The following is a 15,146-nucleotide window of genomic DNA, read 5'->3' as shown; positions in this document are numbered from 1 at the left end:
ATGTGGATCCACGATGACAGAGGCGAGGAAAACAAAGACCAAAGAAGAAAAAGAAAGGACAAAACAATCCGACCGTGAGAGAACAGAGAAAAAACATGCAAACTCATAAAAAGAAGAGAGTGACAGTGAGCCTTAATCAGGAGTGAAAAATCAGAAGAACAGATGGTAACATTAAATGAATAAAATGTCGCAAGATTTATAGTTATGTGCATGTATGAAGTGAAATGGAGAGCTAAAAGTTAACAGTGTGAAGTAAATGACAGCAGGCTGATGGTATAACATTTACTCTTGAGGCCATTAGAGCAAATGAGCCACCATGCAGTAAACACTAAAGCAATCAAATGCTTGATGAGGAGCATATTGATTGAGAAACAGAGAAGTGGATGATACAGAGACGGATATGAGACCCAGGTGAGAAAAATAAAGCTCCTCGTCGCAGGGATGAAACAATAATTCAGGCTGGGAGTTCGACTCCATCCCAGACCAAAGCTCTTTAGCAAACCACCCGACTGCTAATTTTTAATCACTCTGGATGACAAACCTCAGCTATCACTTTATAATTACAACTCTTCACTTTTCAAATGATGAAATGAAATCAACTGGCTGTTATTGATGGCTATTACCAAAAGCAAATTCAGTGTTTTAAGATGTGGCTGCCAGCAGCAGCAGCAGCTCTGTACTGTAGTAGCAATGCCGGCACTGTGAACACACCAGTTGCAGCAGTTCGGTGAGGTAGCTGTCACACACAGGTGAGGTGTAAGTGGTGTGACCCAGGTGTGACTTTCATGCCTGCGCTTGATCAACTCATTCCTGGTTGTTATATTATTGTTGGTCTAGATGTCAGTTCACAACAACACAGCTGTCCAGGCCACCCACTGCTCCTGACAGGCTGCCCAACACTGGCCCATAGTATAGTAGTTCTCCACTGTGTAGAACCGTTCATACAGATAACTCATGCAGCTTGTTTTTTTTCTTCCTTCAAATCACTTATTTATTATTCCAATTTGTTTCCTTGTAGGCTCCTGTCTGGCCCAATTTTTCAACTTCATGGCAGGATGTCTCTCTCTCCGCCTCTGCTTTCCAAATCTCTCCATCAAATACAAAACAATCTCTATCTTTTCCTGGTGTCAGAGGCCAAATCTAAACCACTTCCCTTTAGTGGCTGTGTCACTTCCTGTGTGCCCCACTGTAACTTCCCCAAGCAATCCTCAAATAAGGATTAACCAGGGATTATAAATCAGATATGAGAAAGTGCTGCCACCCCTGTAGCGGACTGTTGTTACAAACTATTCCTCTCCCCCCCTCTCTATCTCTGTATCCTCCATGTTTTTTCTGTGTGTGTGTGTTTATACAACTGTATCACGCACAAGCTTTCTCCTGCCCTTCTTTGGCAGAAAAGCCAGGATACACGCATGCAAATGAGACGACGACCGAGGTGCTATCTGGAAGCCATTATATTTCCGGTTTCAAAGCCCCGAGTCGCACAGTGACTAAACCTTTTTCTCCCCTTTCCATTCCACTAAATGAAAGTGCAAATACACTGAGAGGCAAATTGGGACATGATAAGGTGAGAATGTTTCAGCAGCGGTCGAATCAGCAGAAGTGATGAGACGATGAAATTATATTATAAGCGGGGATCAGGGGGTTAAGGCTATAACATCGTGATGCCTGATTGGAATTTGGAACAATCTCCTTTGGGCAGAACTTTTTCCATGAGATAGAAGGAACTCCGTGATCCGCCTCAGCACTTTTCCTTGTATCCGCAAATCCCTAAAACTATTTTAGCCCCAGAGTTTGGTTTATAGCGCATTGACAGCTCAGCACAAAAGGTAGAATGAGACCGAGAACTAAAAGCATAGGAAGAAAACCGGCCAGATCTTCTGCCATTTGTGCTCCTGATGAGCTTGAGGAGCGTTGTGTGGAGTGAAAGATGGAGCCATAAGGAACAAACTAGACCTCTTTAACAAAATGAAGGCATAAATGGTGTGATAATAAGGACTTGATCTTTCTCATAGCAGAAAGAGTGTGTGTGAGGGAGAAAAAGGCAGAGGATTGATATCTTCTTTGTGCTATTATAGTTCCTTAATCCAAAGTATTATAAATGCTGAGTCAAAGTATTAAAGTATCAAAGAAATGACCTCTGTAAGTGAATTAAGTTTTAGTCACGTGCCCTCACAGCCAGCACAGAGGCTCAGTTTTCACTTTACTGAAACTATGATCACTTACACAGATGAATTTTCGAGGACATGTGTGTGTCCTTAAGCGTGCATAGTGTGAAATGTGAAACGATTGAGCGTGTGCGCGTATCTGCGCGCTGGATTAACATTAACTTAATTAGCAGTGGCTGTGGCTAAGCTGGGCTGAGGCCTCTTAGGAAAGAAGACAGTGATTTCCAGTAACGGCGGGTACATCTTCAAGTCATGAAACAATGAGACATCCTCACAGTGGATGTCTGAATGTGAGGGCCGCATTACAGAAACTAAAGACAGCAGAAAAAGTTTTTTAATTAACAGTTCAATCCAATTATGATTACAAGGAATGATGCTGCGTATGCGTTTGCCGTGCACACATCAAAGTTCATGAGTACGTTTGTCTCTGAGCATCCCACCTACACAGACCAGATTATTAAGTATTCAAGCCGTAATCAAATCTGTGTATGTGAGTCATACATACACGTGAGAGTTGTTATTTGCTCGGAGTGTGTGGGAGTGTGTGTGTGTTTGTCTTACCCACATAGAGCTGGCTGAACAGCTCTAGTCGTGTGTGTCCCTGTGCAGGAGCGAGCTGAGACGCCCTGTAAGTCTGATCCAACTGAAGCACGGCCTCTTTCACGTTTCGCTCAGCCATCACGCGATGCCATTGGTCATCGTTTAAGGGCATAGCCGACTGCACCGTCAACTCCACAGGTCCGTTTCCAACATCGAAGGAGAAGGAGACCACCTTAGGAGCTGCAGACATGAACGTGAGAGAAAGAAATTAGTTATAGGAAATTTACAAAACTACATGAAACAATCAACTTTCCAAATCCCATGGTTCCCTGTTTTGTCATAGTCCACGCTGCAGGTAAATATGCGTTCAATTTCTAATCTAATGGCTCATTTGTTTCAAGGCCATTCATTTGGCTCGTATAGATTTTAGCTTTGCAATACGCGGCTGCCCACAGCTTTGGACTGGACTAATCTCACAGGCAGTCGATACATGCCAGGAACTGTTGACTTTGCATGACATAAAGTTGTATCGCAGCAGTTTCCATGTGTTTTAGCTGTTTTTGAACTTTCAAAGGTCTGCTTTGTTCTGTTTGAGAAAGAAGAAAGAAAAGCCAGACTGTGTTTGTGAGGGAGAGCAGAGACTGGCATGAGTTAAAAATAAATGAGATTGTGTAAATGAACAGGAGAGAGAAGGCAGACAGAAGATGAAAGAGGGCAAGATGGCCTTGTTTCTCTGCATGATTAATCTTCATTATCTTAAAATGAGTGGATCTGAGTGTGTAGGCTGTTGAATCATCACAAAGCCATAAAGTTTATTGGTGCTCTGTATATCAGGATCCTGATATTTCAACAAACCAACAGGGGGCACTGTTATACTGTTGCTCCTTTCACCCATGACAGGTCAAATGTTCATTGATATTTCTGATATATTGTATGTGAGTGTGTTATGACAGAAAAGGCTTTGTGTGTGTGTGTGTGAGTGTGTGTGCATGTGTGCGTGTGCGTGTTTTCTTATCTCCAGCTGTTTATCAACTTGATACACTCAGGTAAATAATCTCACACACAGTGACCGATTGAAGTCAGCGATCTCACACAGCGGCTCTGACACAGGAGCACTAACCCGGGGATGAGACAGATCCATTTGACCATTCTGCACAGCAGCTCTTTCTTGTCATCATGGTTGCCAGTGACCAGTTTAGAGCTTGTTCATAAAATAAATTCAGCATCATACACAGACATATGAATTATTAACCTTCTGTCAATATCAGCTTTCTACATATCATTAGCTCATTCAATGCAGAAACCTTGACTACAAAAGTATAATTTATTCAGATTTATCGGCATTACAACCAGAAAGGTGGGGAAGACGTCGAGACTCTCTGTCTTTGGAGCAATCATGACGTCCAATTGTCTGTCTATTCCTCTATTATTTATATTCCTTAAGTCCTTAAGGGCTCACATATTCAAAAGTGTCGAAGGGAGTTTCCAAGTTCTCCAAGTTGTGAATATTGTCATGTGAAGTCCATCACAAACACTCAGGAAACTTCTACTGCCTCACTTCTTACAACATGAAAACAAAATTTTCAAATTCTGGTTGGTGCGCCTTTGGGTATCCTTGTTTTTATTCCATCACTTCACCATCTGAGCTTTGACTGACTGACTGACTGACTGACTGACTGACTGACTGACTGACTGACTGACTGACTGACTGACTGACTGACTGACTGACATGGCTGATCTGCAAGTTTAAACCTCTGGGCAAAAAAAGGTAGAACCTAGGAGAAAGCTGCGAGTCCTCAGTTGGCCTGGGGCAACGATCGTTTGTGCCAGTCACTATGAATCTAAATGTGACTGGTTAATTTACCCAGCACTTTCCAAACAAACACATGCACACTTTGAAAATGAACCTAGAATCAGAAGCAGGGGAGAGTAACCATTAACTGCAACAGATTAAATATAACATTTAAAATGCTGATATAGTTGGCCTTCTCTGGAGGCCAAGAAGACCCTGAGAGTCCTCCATTGTATACTAGATAATAAACGATTACATGAATACATGAATAATGAATATGTTTCACAGCTTCGTGGCAGGTCTTTCATCATTTCTAATTGCAAGACATTGATTATTTGAACTCACAATTTTAATAAAGGCTTTGTGTTGTTCGGATGCAAGATGTTCGATTAATGCTTGCCTCTGCAAGATGTCAGTCGAAGGTTTCTGACCTATGACGGGAATGAGGCAACAATGATGCAACAATGAGGGAATTATTTCTGCTGCTGGAGAGACGACTTGCAGTTGTCAAATTAAAACTCAATTTGACTGCTTTCTTAATGTTTGGCACTACTGTGAGGCTGCTGTATAAAAGCTATGTATTCTGGGTGGTGCCATATGGTGGTTATTGGCACTAGTGTGCTGCAGTCATAGAGATGATAAATAACCACTTCAGAGCGCTGTAAGTTACTGCATCATTATGGTTTCATTAGGCTCAAATATTAGAGTGAATAACTTTATGTAGTCGTCGATGGGGAAATGCACTTTCTTCTTTCTGTACTTGCTGCTCAATAAATATGAATTTTGTCCTTTTCCCATCCGTTTCATCTAATTATCTTCTTTCACTCCACCTATTCTTCCATCCTTTGCCCTCATGCAGCCGTTACAGCACACACAGTTCCTCTGTTTCTGTTATTATCACTTTCCTGTTCGTTTATCCCTTCATTCTTTCTCTCATTTTGTGTTCTTTGTTATTTTGTTTGCTTGTTCTTTCATTTCTCTCTTTCTTTTATCCACCCCCGACATCCCTTGAGTCAGCCTCCCTTCCATGTGTATTCCTTCCTTCATACTTTTATTTTTCCTTCTTTCTTCTCTATTGTTTGTTCATTTGTTTCTTCTTTACTGCTTTGCTTTCTTCTGCCTGTCACTATACCCTCCCTCCTATCCATCATTAAATCCTCATTCACTCTCTTCCTTGATTCCTCTCTCGAAGACATTATCATTTCCTTTTAGATGAGACGCAAAGACACTAGAAATCATCCCTGCAAAAGCCTGTCTGGGTGTGCGGAGAGCAGTAACCTAACCTATGTAATAAATATGAAAAAGCGCTTGAACATTCAACTAGCCATAACAAACAATTCAAATAGACAAACAGGGTCATGAATGCACAGAGAGGCACAGTACAAGCCCTCTGACAGTCTTTAGTTCACTGAATTAATGATGTCTGTATGCACAGAGCAGGTCTGCAGGGCAAAGAGCAACATTAGTTATTTTAAATGCTGAGAGAGAGTCAAACATATATCAAACAAACCCAATAGAAAAAAACAAAACAAAAAAATGCTGCTACACCAATGGTATATGATATGTGAGGATGTGTGTATGATTATTTGTGTGTTGTTTTAGTGGAACAGCAAAACAGGATGGATGCCCTACAACTTTCTCTCTTATTTTATGTTTCTTTGTTTCTTTTCTTTTTTTTTTTTGCATCTGTCCACAGGCAGGAATGAAAACTCACATGGCTGCAGAGCACAAAGCTTTTGTTTTTGCATAGCTCTGATGGATGTCATCATTTTAGGCAGGTGTGTGAATGTGTTTTTTTGTGATTACACTAGCATGTTAGCCTGGAGAAATCCCAGCAGAGCTTTTTTTTTATTTTTGCGTTCTGTTTTTCTATTAATCTTTTAATACAGAGGCTGAAAGAGCCAAGTACTGAATTATGTGTCAGCACGGCACAACAATGATAAATTGTGAAAGAGATTGTGTATGTCTTAGCGTGAGAGATCACTGTTTGTGTGGGTGTGCATATGTGCGTGTGTTTGTTCCATTTCGTTGTTGGCAGTGTATTATCTCCTCGGTGTCTTTTCTGTTATACTTGCTAATTTTCTGCTGTTTGTCTCATTTGCTTTGTTAGCCTCTCCCTTTGTGGTTTTTACTGTTGGGTTGGCTGGAACAGTCTGGATGCTTGAAGGAGGGAAACTCCGTTTGAGTGCCAGAGAAATTAAGAGTGCCACGGCAAACCTGCTGCCGTTGACGCTGAAAAAGGATTTAAAGCAACTTCTCAAAAGCCAAGCATCTCTTTATGAAATGTAGGCGCTTCAAATAAAACTTTTTCATGTTTATCAGCGGGAAACTTGCATGCTCACAACGCAAAGAATCCAGCGTATTATTTGAGTGTGTACTTGGAGCACTGATAGCGTGGGAAAGATAAACGTCTGACCGTTCTTTGACAAAAAATCTGAATAAAGACTATGTGATGTCCAGTTGGTTCTCTCATTAATAGATAACTAGATATAGCTTTAACAAGTCAGACATCTCAAAACTTTCTAAAAGCATAAGCTTAACTTTAGATTTGAACTTTCTATCTGTTATGTCTTCACATAAAAGGGGCAATGATGTCGTTTTAAAGCTGGTATCTTCATGGGGAAAGCAGGCTTCTCAGCTGGATACCAGACAGAAAATGTTTATAACCTTTGGGCAAGACTATCACTGAAATTATAGCCTCTTAAGGACTGAAAACATGGCACACACTTTCTACTGATCCACAGCGCTCCCTAGACGTCAAGCATCTCTGTATTTGGGGACCTTTCTCTCTCCTAAATCCTGTTACCAGACCAGTTCATGTAGCTCTGAAGCCTCTCAAATGCATCGGTGCCTATGTCTTTCCATTAAGATTCAAAGAGGAATAGTGGCCACCTGATGACTTTCAGTTTGCTGAGGTCACAGTAAAGTGTTTTGTACAAAGTCACGTGTGTTTATCTGTGAGTGTGTGTTTATGTGCTTTGAGCTCCTGCGATGGCACAGCTATGCTATTCTGGCTTAATGCTAGTCATTTCATGCCCTGACTGGATTGCAGCAGATACAGTTTTTTGCACCAGCAATAGGGCAGAGATTATGTGTGTTTATGTGTATGAGTGCGGGGTGTGAGTGTGTGCGAGTCGTTTTGTGATTGTGTGTCCAAATGTGTGCTGTGGGGCAAAATGCAAGATGATAGCAAGGGAGAGGAGAGAGGAAATCGATGTGGGGGCATTTTGAAAGCCTCCGGAGACACACACACGTACACACACACACTTTTCCTATCTCCACTGGCCTGCTGTGCAGCTGTGACAGACTGGATACATACCATATCTTTGTGTCTGTGTGTGTTTTGCTTGTGCACTTTTGCAGCATTGTTTTTCCTACAACAATAAGTGTGTATGTATAGGTACGTATCTCACTTTGTGAAAACCTAGTTTAGAGAAAGAGAAAATGAAAACTAACTAAATAAATATATAAAACTAAAAAGCTTATGGAGCTTTTAGGCCACATACCCGCTAACATAATGTCATTCAGTGTCACGGCTTTGAAAAGCACTCTGGCACGAAAACCAAGTTTCAACTTTGTGCCTGTTCGCTGCTTGGCATTTTGGTGTAAAATCGCGGGTCAGACACACCAGCAGGAAGCGGTCAGCTCGCTCCTTTGGCGCCAATTGTTCAGATCCCTTTGAATCCCAATGAAATGCAATTAGTCATCTATCGGCAGCCACGCTGAGCCAGGAACCCCCTTCGCAATGCAGCTTGGCAATTAAATTGAAGCCACAGATTTTAACATTCTTGATCAGAGCAGCTCCACTGTTGGGATGTTCATTTGAGCTGCTGGAACATGATTACAGGAACCTGCTGTATGACATGTCAATCAGGAGTCTCAGGAAGGACTTGGAGAATGTGAAATAGGGAGGTGCACTGTCTGCTATTTAAAATATTTTACATTTGACATTTAAAAAATGCCTTTATGTATTGTATGACATTGTATGGAGTACTATACGTATAGTAGCTCTAGCCATACTAGTTATGAATTCAGATAGCTACCGTACTGTAGCTCTGTTTCATGCAGTTGATAAAATAACTCGATGTTGGAAAAACTTAATGAATATTTTATCTGTGTTTCTCTTTTTCTCTTAGCACAGAGCAGAAATGAACAAACCATTTAAATGGTAGGATCATAACGTTAAGCTGGAGTTGACTGTTGCTTTTGCAGGAAGCGACGACAAACACAGCTAGAGATTCAGACATTTCGCTGTAGCAGCTTGACATTAAAATGAAACTCTTGGCTCCAGACAAGTGGCTGTGCTCTCTGCAAGCCAGTGTCCATAGTCTGCCAAAGATCGCTCAATCTCTAACACCTCTTTTCGATTGTGAGGTCACCGAGTGTTTTGACGGTTCGACACCACAGTGGTGAGTCCTCTCTGATAAAATGAGCTGGAGGATCCGAAGGTCCTCTTCACATGTGTCATGAGCATCGGATCTCTGGTGATCTGATCACAAGTGGACAGCTCTAAGCTCTAAGTTCAGGTGTGAACGCCCCCAAGATCCATAGAAGTGTAATTTGAGATCTCATCACACCATATTCAGAAGTGGTCTCAGGCACATGTGGCCAAAACAAATCCTTTTGGCAGTGTGAATGCAAATGCATCACAGGCCACACTGAGGGAGCGCATACTCAGCTGCTACAGTCTAATTAGTCCCACCACAGTTTCATAATGAGAACCAGAAATATTTCACTATTTCAAATGGATGAAACCATACTGTATTTGATTGTAGAGCTGTGCACACATTGGCTGAACTCCTCTTTACCTCTGTCCTTCTCTCTCTTACACAAACACACAGTGACAACAGACCTGTCAGACTGGCAAAAATGGCATGAATGAAGCCATTTGCATAGTGATTATTATTTATTATTTTATTTGCATATAGAGTGAGATCTGCTCACAAGTGGCCACTTGAGACACATGTGGAGACAGATTCTAATGACAGATGTGAACTGACGTACTTAGAGCTGTCCACTCATGATCCCATCACCCGAGACGCATGTTAATGCAGGTCTGGACAGGCCCTTACTGATTCTGGTTATTTCAGTAGTTAGAAATTCACAATATTTGCTAATATAAACCTTGGTTTTTTAGTTGTTGAATGACTGAATGATAAAATGCGCAAAAATAAGTGGGCTCACCTTGTATCCTAATGTGTCAATTTTTGTATATTTAACCTAAAGGTTGTACAAATACTTAAGTGAGTTTATTTTACTTTTTAAATGCAACATATACGTGTATGTTGAGCATATACACGCATTTTAATCACACTGTGTTAGGGTGGGAGAAGGGAGCATACACTTTCAGATATTTAAAAGTGGGTTTTGTAAGACTGCTTTTTAGAGAAAGAAAGAGTGAGAGGAAGGGAGAGAGACTGTATGTCTGTGCGTGTGAGAGAGAGAGCTTGTGTTTTGTCATCCCTGAAAATGGGTGATTTGGTTAAAGAGAGGTTCATAATGGACATAATTATTGCACACGCCAATTACCTTAAATAAATAATTGCTCTCTCTTGCAATCACACAAAGTAGCGGTGCCATAATCAGGACGGCAAATGGCTGCTGCTGATGTGGGTGTCTGCATGTTTGTGGGCGTGTGTGTGTGTGTTTGTGGAGTGAAAGGCTACACCTATCGCTATCAGACTGACTGCTGCATAGGACAAGGATTGACACAACCACAGAGAAAGATGACTCTTGTAACTCAGAATCACTCAGATGCATCTTACATTTGAGCTCCAAGCGAATGAAGTCAGTGTTGCCCAGGTTTTCCAGAAAGACGCCGTAGGGTGCGCTGGTCTTGAAATAGAAAGAGATGTCAGCGCTGGTCTCACCCTGGAAAGTGGCAAAGTGCAGGTAGGATGACGGGGTGGTGAAAGACGCAGCGTTCCAGTAGTTATCTGTAGAAAAAAAGGAAATTAATTACAACCTCTTCCCACATCTCTCTAGCACCTAGTACACCTGCGATTACCACTGTGGTAAACACCATAACCCACTCATACCTGATTATCTGCAGAATAAATTCATTGCAGAAATGGATTCATTTCGAATGCATCCGTTTCCATTTCATTCCAAAGAGCAATCAATCTATTCTGTATGAAACACTGTTATCTCACAACCATTGTTTAAGTAGGTTTATTTAATATCTCCTCAGGAAAATGATTTCATCACGACTCTATTTCCATGCAGGGGCCTTCACGTAACATGCAATTTCCTGCAACTTCCATAATATTCAATAGAAAGTTGGAGCGACAGCATTTTTTTTCCATCTAAATGAAGACCTGAGGAAAGGACAAGAGAACATGGGGAAAACGCTACAGGATTTTTGATAACAATTTTTCTAATGACTTTTGAATGAAGCGAAACCAGCGGCAGCTAATGAAGACAAAGTAGCAGCGCGTTAAACAGCTGCTGATGAATTATCAGACTGTGGTTGATGAAGAGACTTCTCTGCCGTCTCCTCTCTCCTCACCGCATCTGTGTTTCACTCCTATCACTCAGGGAAGATGAAGAGTGGGAGGGAAAGAAGAGGACGAGGAGCAGAGAGCGTGGAGAGGACGGCTGAGGAGAGAAGACAGAAAAAAGAGGACAGAGGCCAGGCATGGGTGAGACGACTGAAGAGAGCACGGAGAAGAGGAGAGTGAAGTAATGTGCAGGGCAGATGACAGGAGAGGAGGAGGAGGAGCTGGGGGCCTTTTAGAGGGTTGGGGGAAGATGAGGAGAGTGAGGGCTAATGTGGTATCAGCTGTGTGAGATATCTTTGATGCCTCAGAGGACTGCACTCACACCCTGTTCCATAACCCTGGAAAACAGCAACAGCAGCGCAGGCGAGAGGTGTGCGTGTACATTTGGGCTGCTGCTCATGATTAATGTATCTACCAATGAATCTTTCAATGATTTTTTTATCATGTAACATGTACCTATACATGTACTACCATCTCACAATTTCTCTGCAGCCAGGGTGGTGTCTTCATATATGTCTTATTTTGATTGAATAGCCCAAAACAAAAAAAAGTGTCAAAACCTCAAAATTTTGGGCAGATGGATCCAGAGAATGTTCAAAGAAAAAGTGAGCACACATAGGATCAAAGTCCAAATTGTATAGGTGCATGGTTTAAAAAAACTCAGAAAAAACACAAATAGCAGCACTCATAACCTCTTAATTTCTTTTTAATCCAGGCAGCAGTGGCCCACAACGTACTTGTTTCAGCAACACAGCTTTCTTGTCACTTATTCTAATGTAAATTCTCAATCTACAGTATAGTTAAAAAAACTAATCAATTCAATTCAATTCAACCAACTTTATTTGATAAATGACCGATCATTTCAGCACCATTGTGCTTCCTTTCAGCCTGTGAGTTTATGCCCAGTATGTAATGTGTGCAGGCGCGATCACGTGGTGCCTATGTGTTTGTGTGCATCCAGGTATGTACCAGTGTCCATGCATCTCTGTGTTTGTGTCTCATGGTTCAGTGCGATAAGCGTTCCCCGGTGACATAGCTGAGCTGCTCCTGTCACCTCAGTCCCTCACATCCTGGCAAGGCTGAGGGCAGATAGTAGCCCCCCCCCCAACACTTTGGGATTTGTGTGGGTTGAGAATACTGTTCATTACTCTATGGGAGACGTGCTTAGTCAATAAACAGGGATAATTCTGGACTACATTCTGATGTTTCATATTCATTCATTACAGAAAGGAAACCAGGGCCACATACTTGGGCGACTGACTGATTATGAAGATCTATTTTGATGAATGCAGCATATTGAGGGGCTGGAGACACACAGGCACAAAGCATTTGCTCACTTTTCTACTTTACTTTTGTACTGTAAAACCAGTGTCTGCCCTCACAGTACAAATATGTAATAACATCACACATACTGTACATAGATGACATGGAGGGGTCTTGTGTGATGTGATATCTATTTTCATGCACTAAATAAGATCTGAAAACCTTCAAAAAAGAGAGTGAACACGCGGATGACAAAGACGTAGAAGCAAGAAGGACACGAGGATACAGAAGTAGCTGGGAGGCGAGTCACGCTTCAGAAGTAAGGAGACAGAACAAGAGGGAGAATGGGAAATTGAAGGTTATAGACAAAGAGCTCAAAAGAGATCCATGGTGTGAGAAGGAAAAGAGAACAAAAAAATAAGGGGTTTGACAGAAATTGAGTGTTGGAGAGAAAACATTGTTATGGAGGCCAAATCATAAACCAATGATTGCCCTTGTGCCAGATTCACAGATGCGACCGGTTGGCGAGGCTCTGTGGCACATTTATCACTCCCATATTGAAATATTTATCAAACAAATGTTTTGAGAAACTGTTCCAGCACATGAATGTCTTTCCTGACTAAGACATGACAAATATCAGACTGTAAACCATTACGCCTAATAACTGGGTGTTTTAAAAGCAAGGCAAATTAGGTTTATGCGACAAATTTAAATAAACATGACATGAACAGCCAACTGGCACACAAGCAGAAGGAACACATTGTCACTCCCCTCTTGTCACATGCTTGGATGCTTGGTCAGGGGCCCCTTGGCATCAGTTTTTAAAGCTCTTGGTTATGAATGAATGAATTACCACAGTTATTAGCGGGAATGGAGTCATCAGGGGGTGGCTGGGGTGCAAAGCTAACAACAAAAGCGTTGATAAGTATAGTGAAACATTGTTATTTTGGACATATTTTAGTGCTTGGAAAGACCGTGGTGTACTGTAGCTTAGTGCAAAAGAAATTTACTGTGGCTACAAAAGCATGATGCACGTCAGCAGTCACTGGCTGGGTTCAGCTTCCATTAGACGTACTCTGCATGTTGAAAATAATGCTAAATTGTTCTGACCAAGTGTCTCCAACTGAGGACATGGGGGCGAGACTGCACTAAGCTGCAACCTCCTATATGCATTCAAGCATTTTCCTTGAGAATTCATATGAATAAAATAAATGCATAAAAGTCTTTTTTCATGTCGATGGGTGCTTGAAAGGCAGCGGTTCTCAGAGAGACTCTGATGTGATTTTCTTGAAAAGCTTTTTTTGTCTAATTATGTCTCAAGGTGAAACTCTCATTCTGTTGGCACCTCGTCTGGACGCTCTTGGTCTTGCTGTGTGATGCACTAAAGAGGGCAATTCAGTCAGCAAAGAGTGTCTCAGATCTACTTTCATTTCTTGTATGGCTGCAATTGTTGAGCTGCTTCACTGTTGTTGCAAGGTTTTAGACCAAATGATTGTACTTTCAAGAATACCTTTCCCTCTCAGAGATTTGAAACATTTCACAGGGGCAGAAATGGACTCAGTCTGTCTGTCACTTGGCCAGTCAGTCACCACTGTGGTCCTCTGACTTGGTAAACAGAAGTAAACAGAAGTACAAGCCCTGATGTTGGGTTTTTGCCCTGTGTTTTGGAACCTCTCAAGGTCGGTTAAAAGGTTTCACTGCATCTTAAGAAGTAAATCAACACCTAGAAGCAGACATCCAAAATGTAATGCTTGTACGAATCAATACAGAAGAATCATGTTTGTACCCAGGAGAAATTGAGCTGCAGCCAAAACTGTTAATATATTTGCACTTTATGAATTGGTGTTCTTCACAGATGGAGTTTTTTTCACACGGTGTAGCCTAGATCACTTTGATCCATCAATTAATTCAAATGAAATGTGGTGTTACGTGTATCACGAGAGCAGCTGCTGACCTGAGGATTAGGCCACAGGTGTGTATAAAAAAAAAAACCCACACAAACCTTCAACAACAACAACAACAGCAACAAAGCGAATGCCAGTGAACTGTCGGGGCAGACATGATGTTAGGTACAGTTTGAGGTGAAGTCTGGGTCTGGAAGCCAACTAGATGATTCATTTGTCTGTGGTTGACCAGATGGGTTACGCGCCAACACCAGCAGATGGTAGGGATGACTGACTGCACTGTCTCTGGTCATTAACATGGACATTCTCAGCCACACACACAAACACACACACACAAACACACACACACACACACACACACACTGATCCTTGTTTTACTACATTCACAGGGACATGACATTGACATAATGCCTTCCCTAGCATCTAACCATCCCAATTCTTACATGAACACCCAAACCATGTACAATCCACAGACAGCTATTTAAAGCTGTCAGATTCCACTAATGGTTATAGAGAAATACTGGTTTTAGACCCTTTTAATATAATAAACACAAATACACAAGTTAATTTTCATGTAGGCCTACAGTCTACTGCAGGCACCACACTTAAACTACCCAAACAGCTCAATTAATTATCCCACCCTCACCCATAGTGCAGTTGGGTATAATAACACAGTAGAATAATGACATTTAGGAACTCAGGCCTGCTACAGCTCTTATTACTCAGCTTTCTGGAGAAAACACGTGCTATGCAGTCTAATTTAAAAAATGTTCACCTGAAACTTATTCTGCTTCACACTTTTGGTGCAAAGTTGTTTTTCATCAAAGCACCAAGAGTAGACTGATCTAACAGAAGAAACAGAAGCAACTGTCATGGAAGGCAATGCCTCTGACTTAGAAAGAGCCCTTCAGGGCACGGTTCAGATATCACTGTTCAAAACACTTCAGCTTACATATATAGTTCTCCAATATGTTGAATT

The 15,146-nt window shown here is 41.6% G+C and overlaps 1 protein-coding gene across 1 annotated transcript in view; it reads right to left on the bottom strand.

Moving 5' to 3' along the window:
• Positions 1 to 15,146, bottom strand: part of cntnap2a (contactin associated protein 2a) — a gene marked incomplete at both ends in the record, with an annotated part of 308,927 nt that overhangs the window by 26,284 nt on the left and 267,497 nt on the right. The window contains 2 exons of the mRNA XM_083995741.1: positions 2,730 to 2,948; positions 10,266 to 10,436. Of these exons, the coding sequence (XP_083851867.1) occupies positions 2,730 to 2,948; positions 10,266 to 10,436 (390 nt within the window). The remainder of the gene's footprint in view (positions 1 to 2,729; positions 2,949 to 10,265; positions 10,437 to 15,146) is intronic.

Source organism: Trachurus trachurus (genome assembly GCF_905171665.1).
Source record: "Trachurus trachurus genome assembly, chromosome: 20".
Taxonomy (NCBI): Eukaryota; Metazoa; Chordata; class Actinopteri; order Carangiformes; family Carangidae; genus Trachurus; species Trachurus trachurus.
Note: the sequence above shows the minus strand (reverse complement) of the source record. Positions and strands in the feature narration are given on the sequence as shown.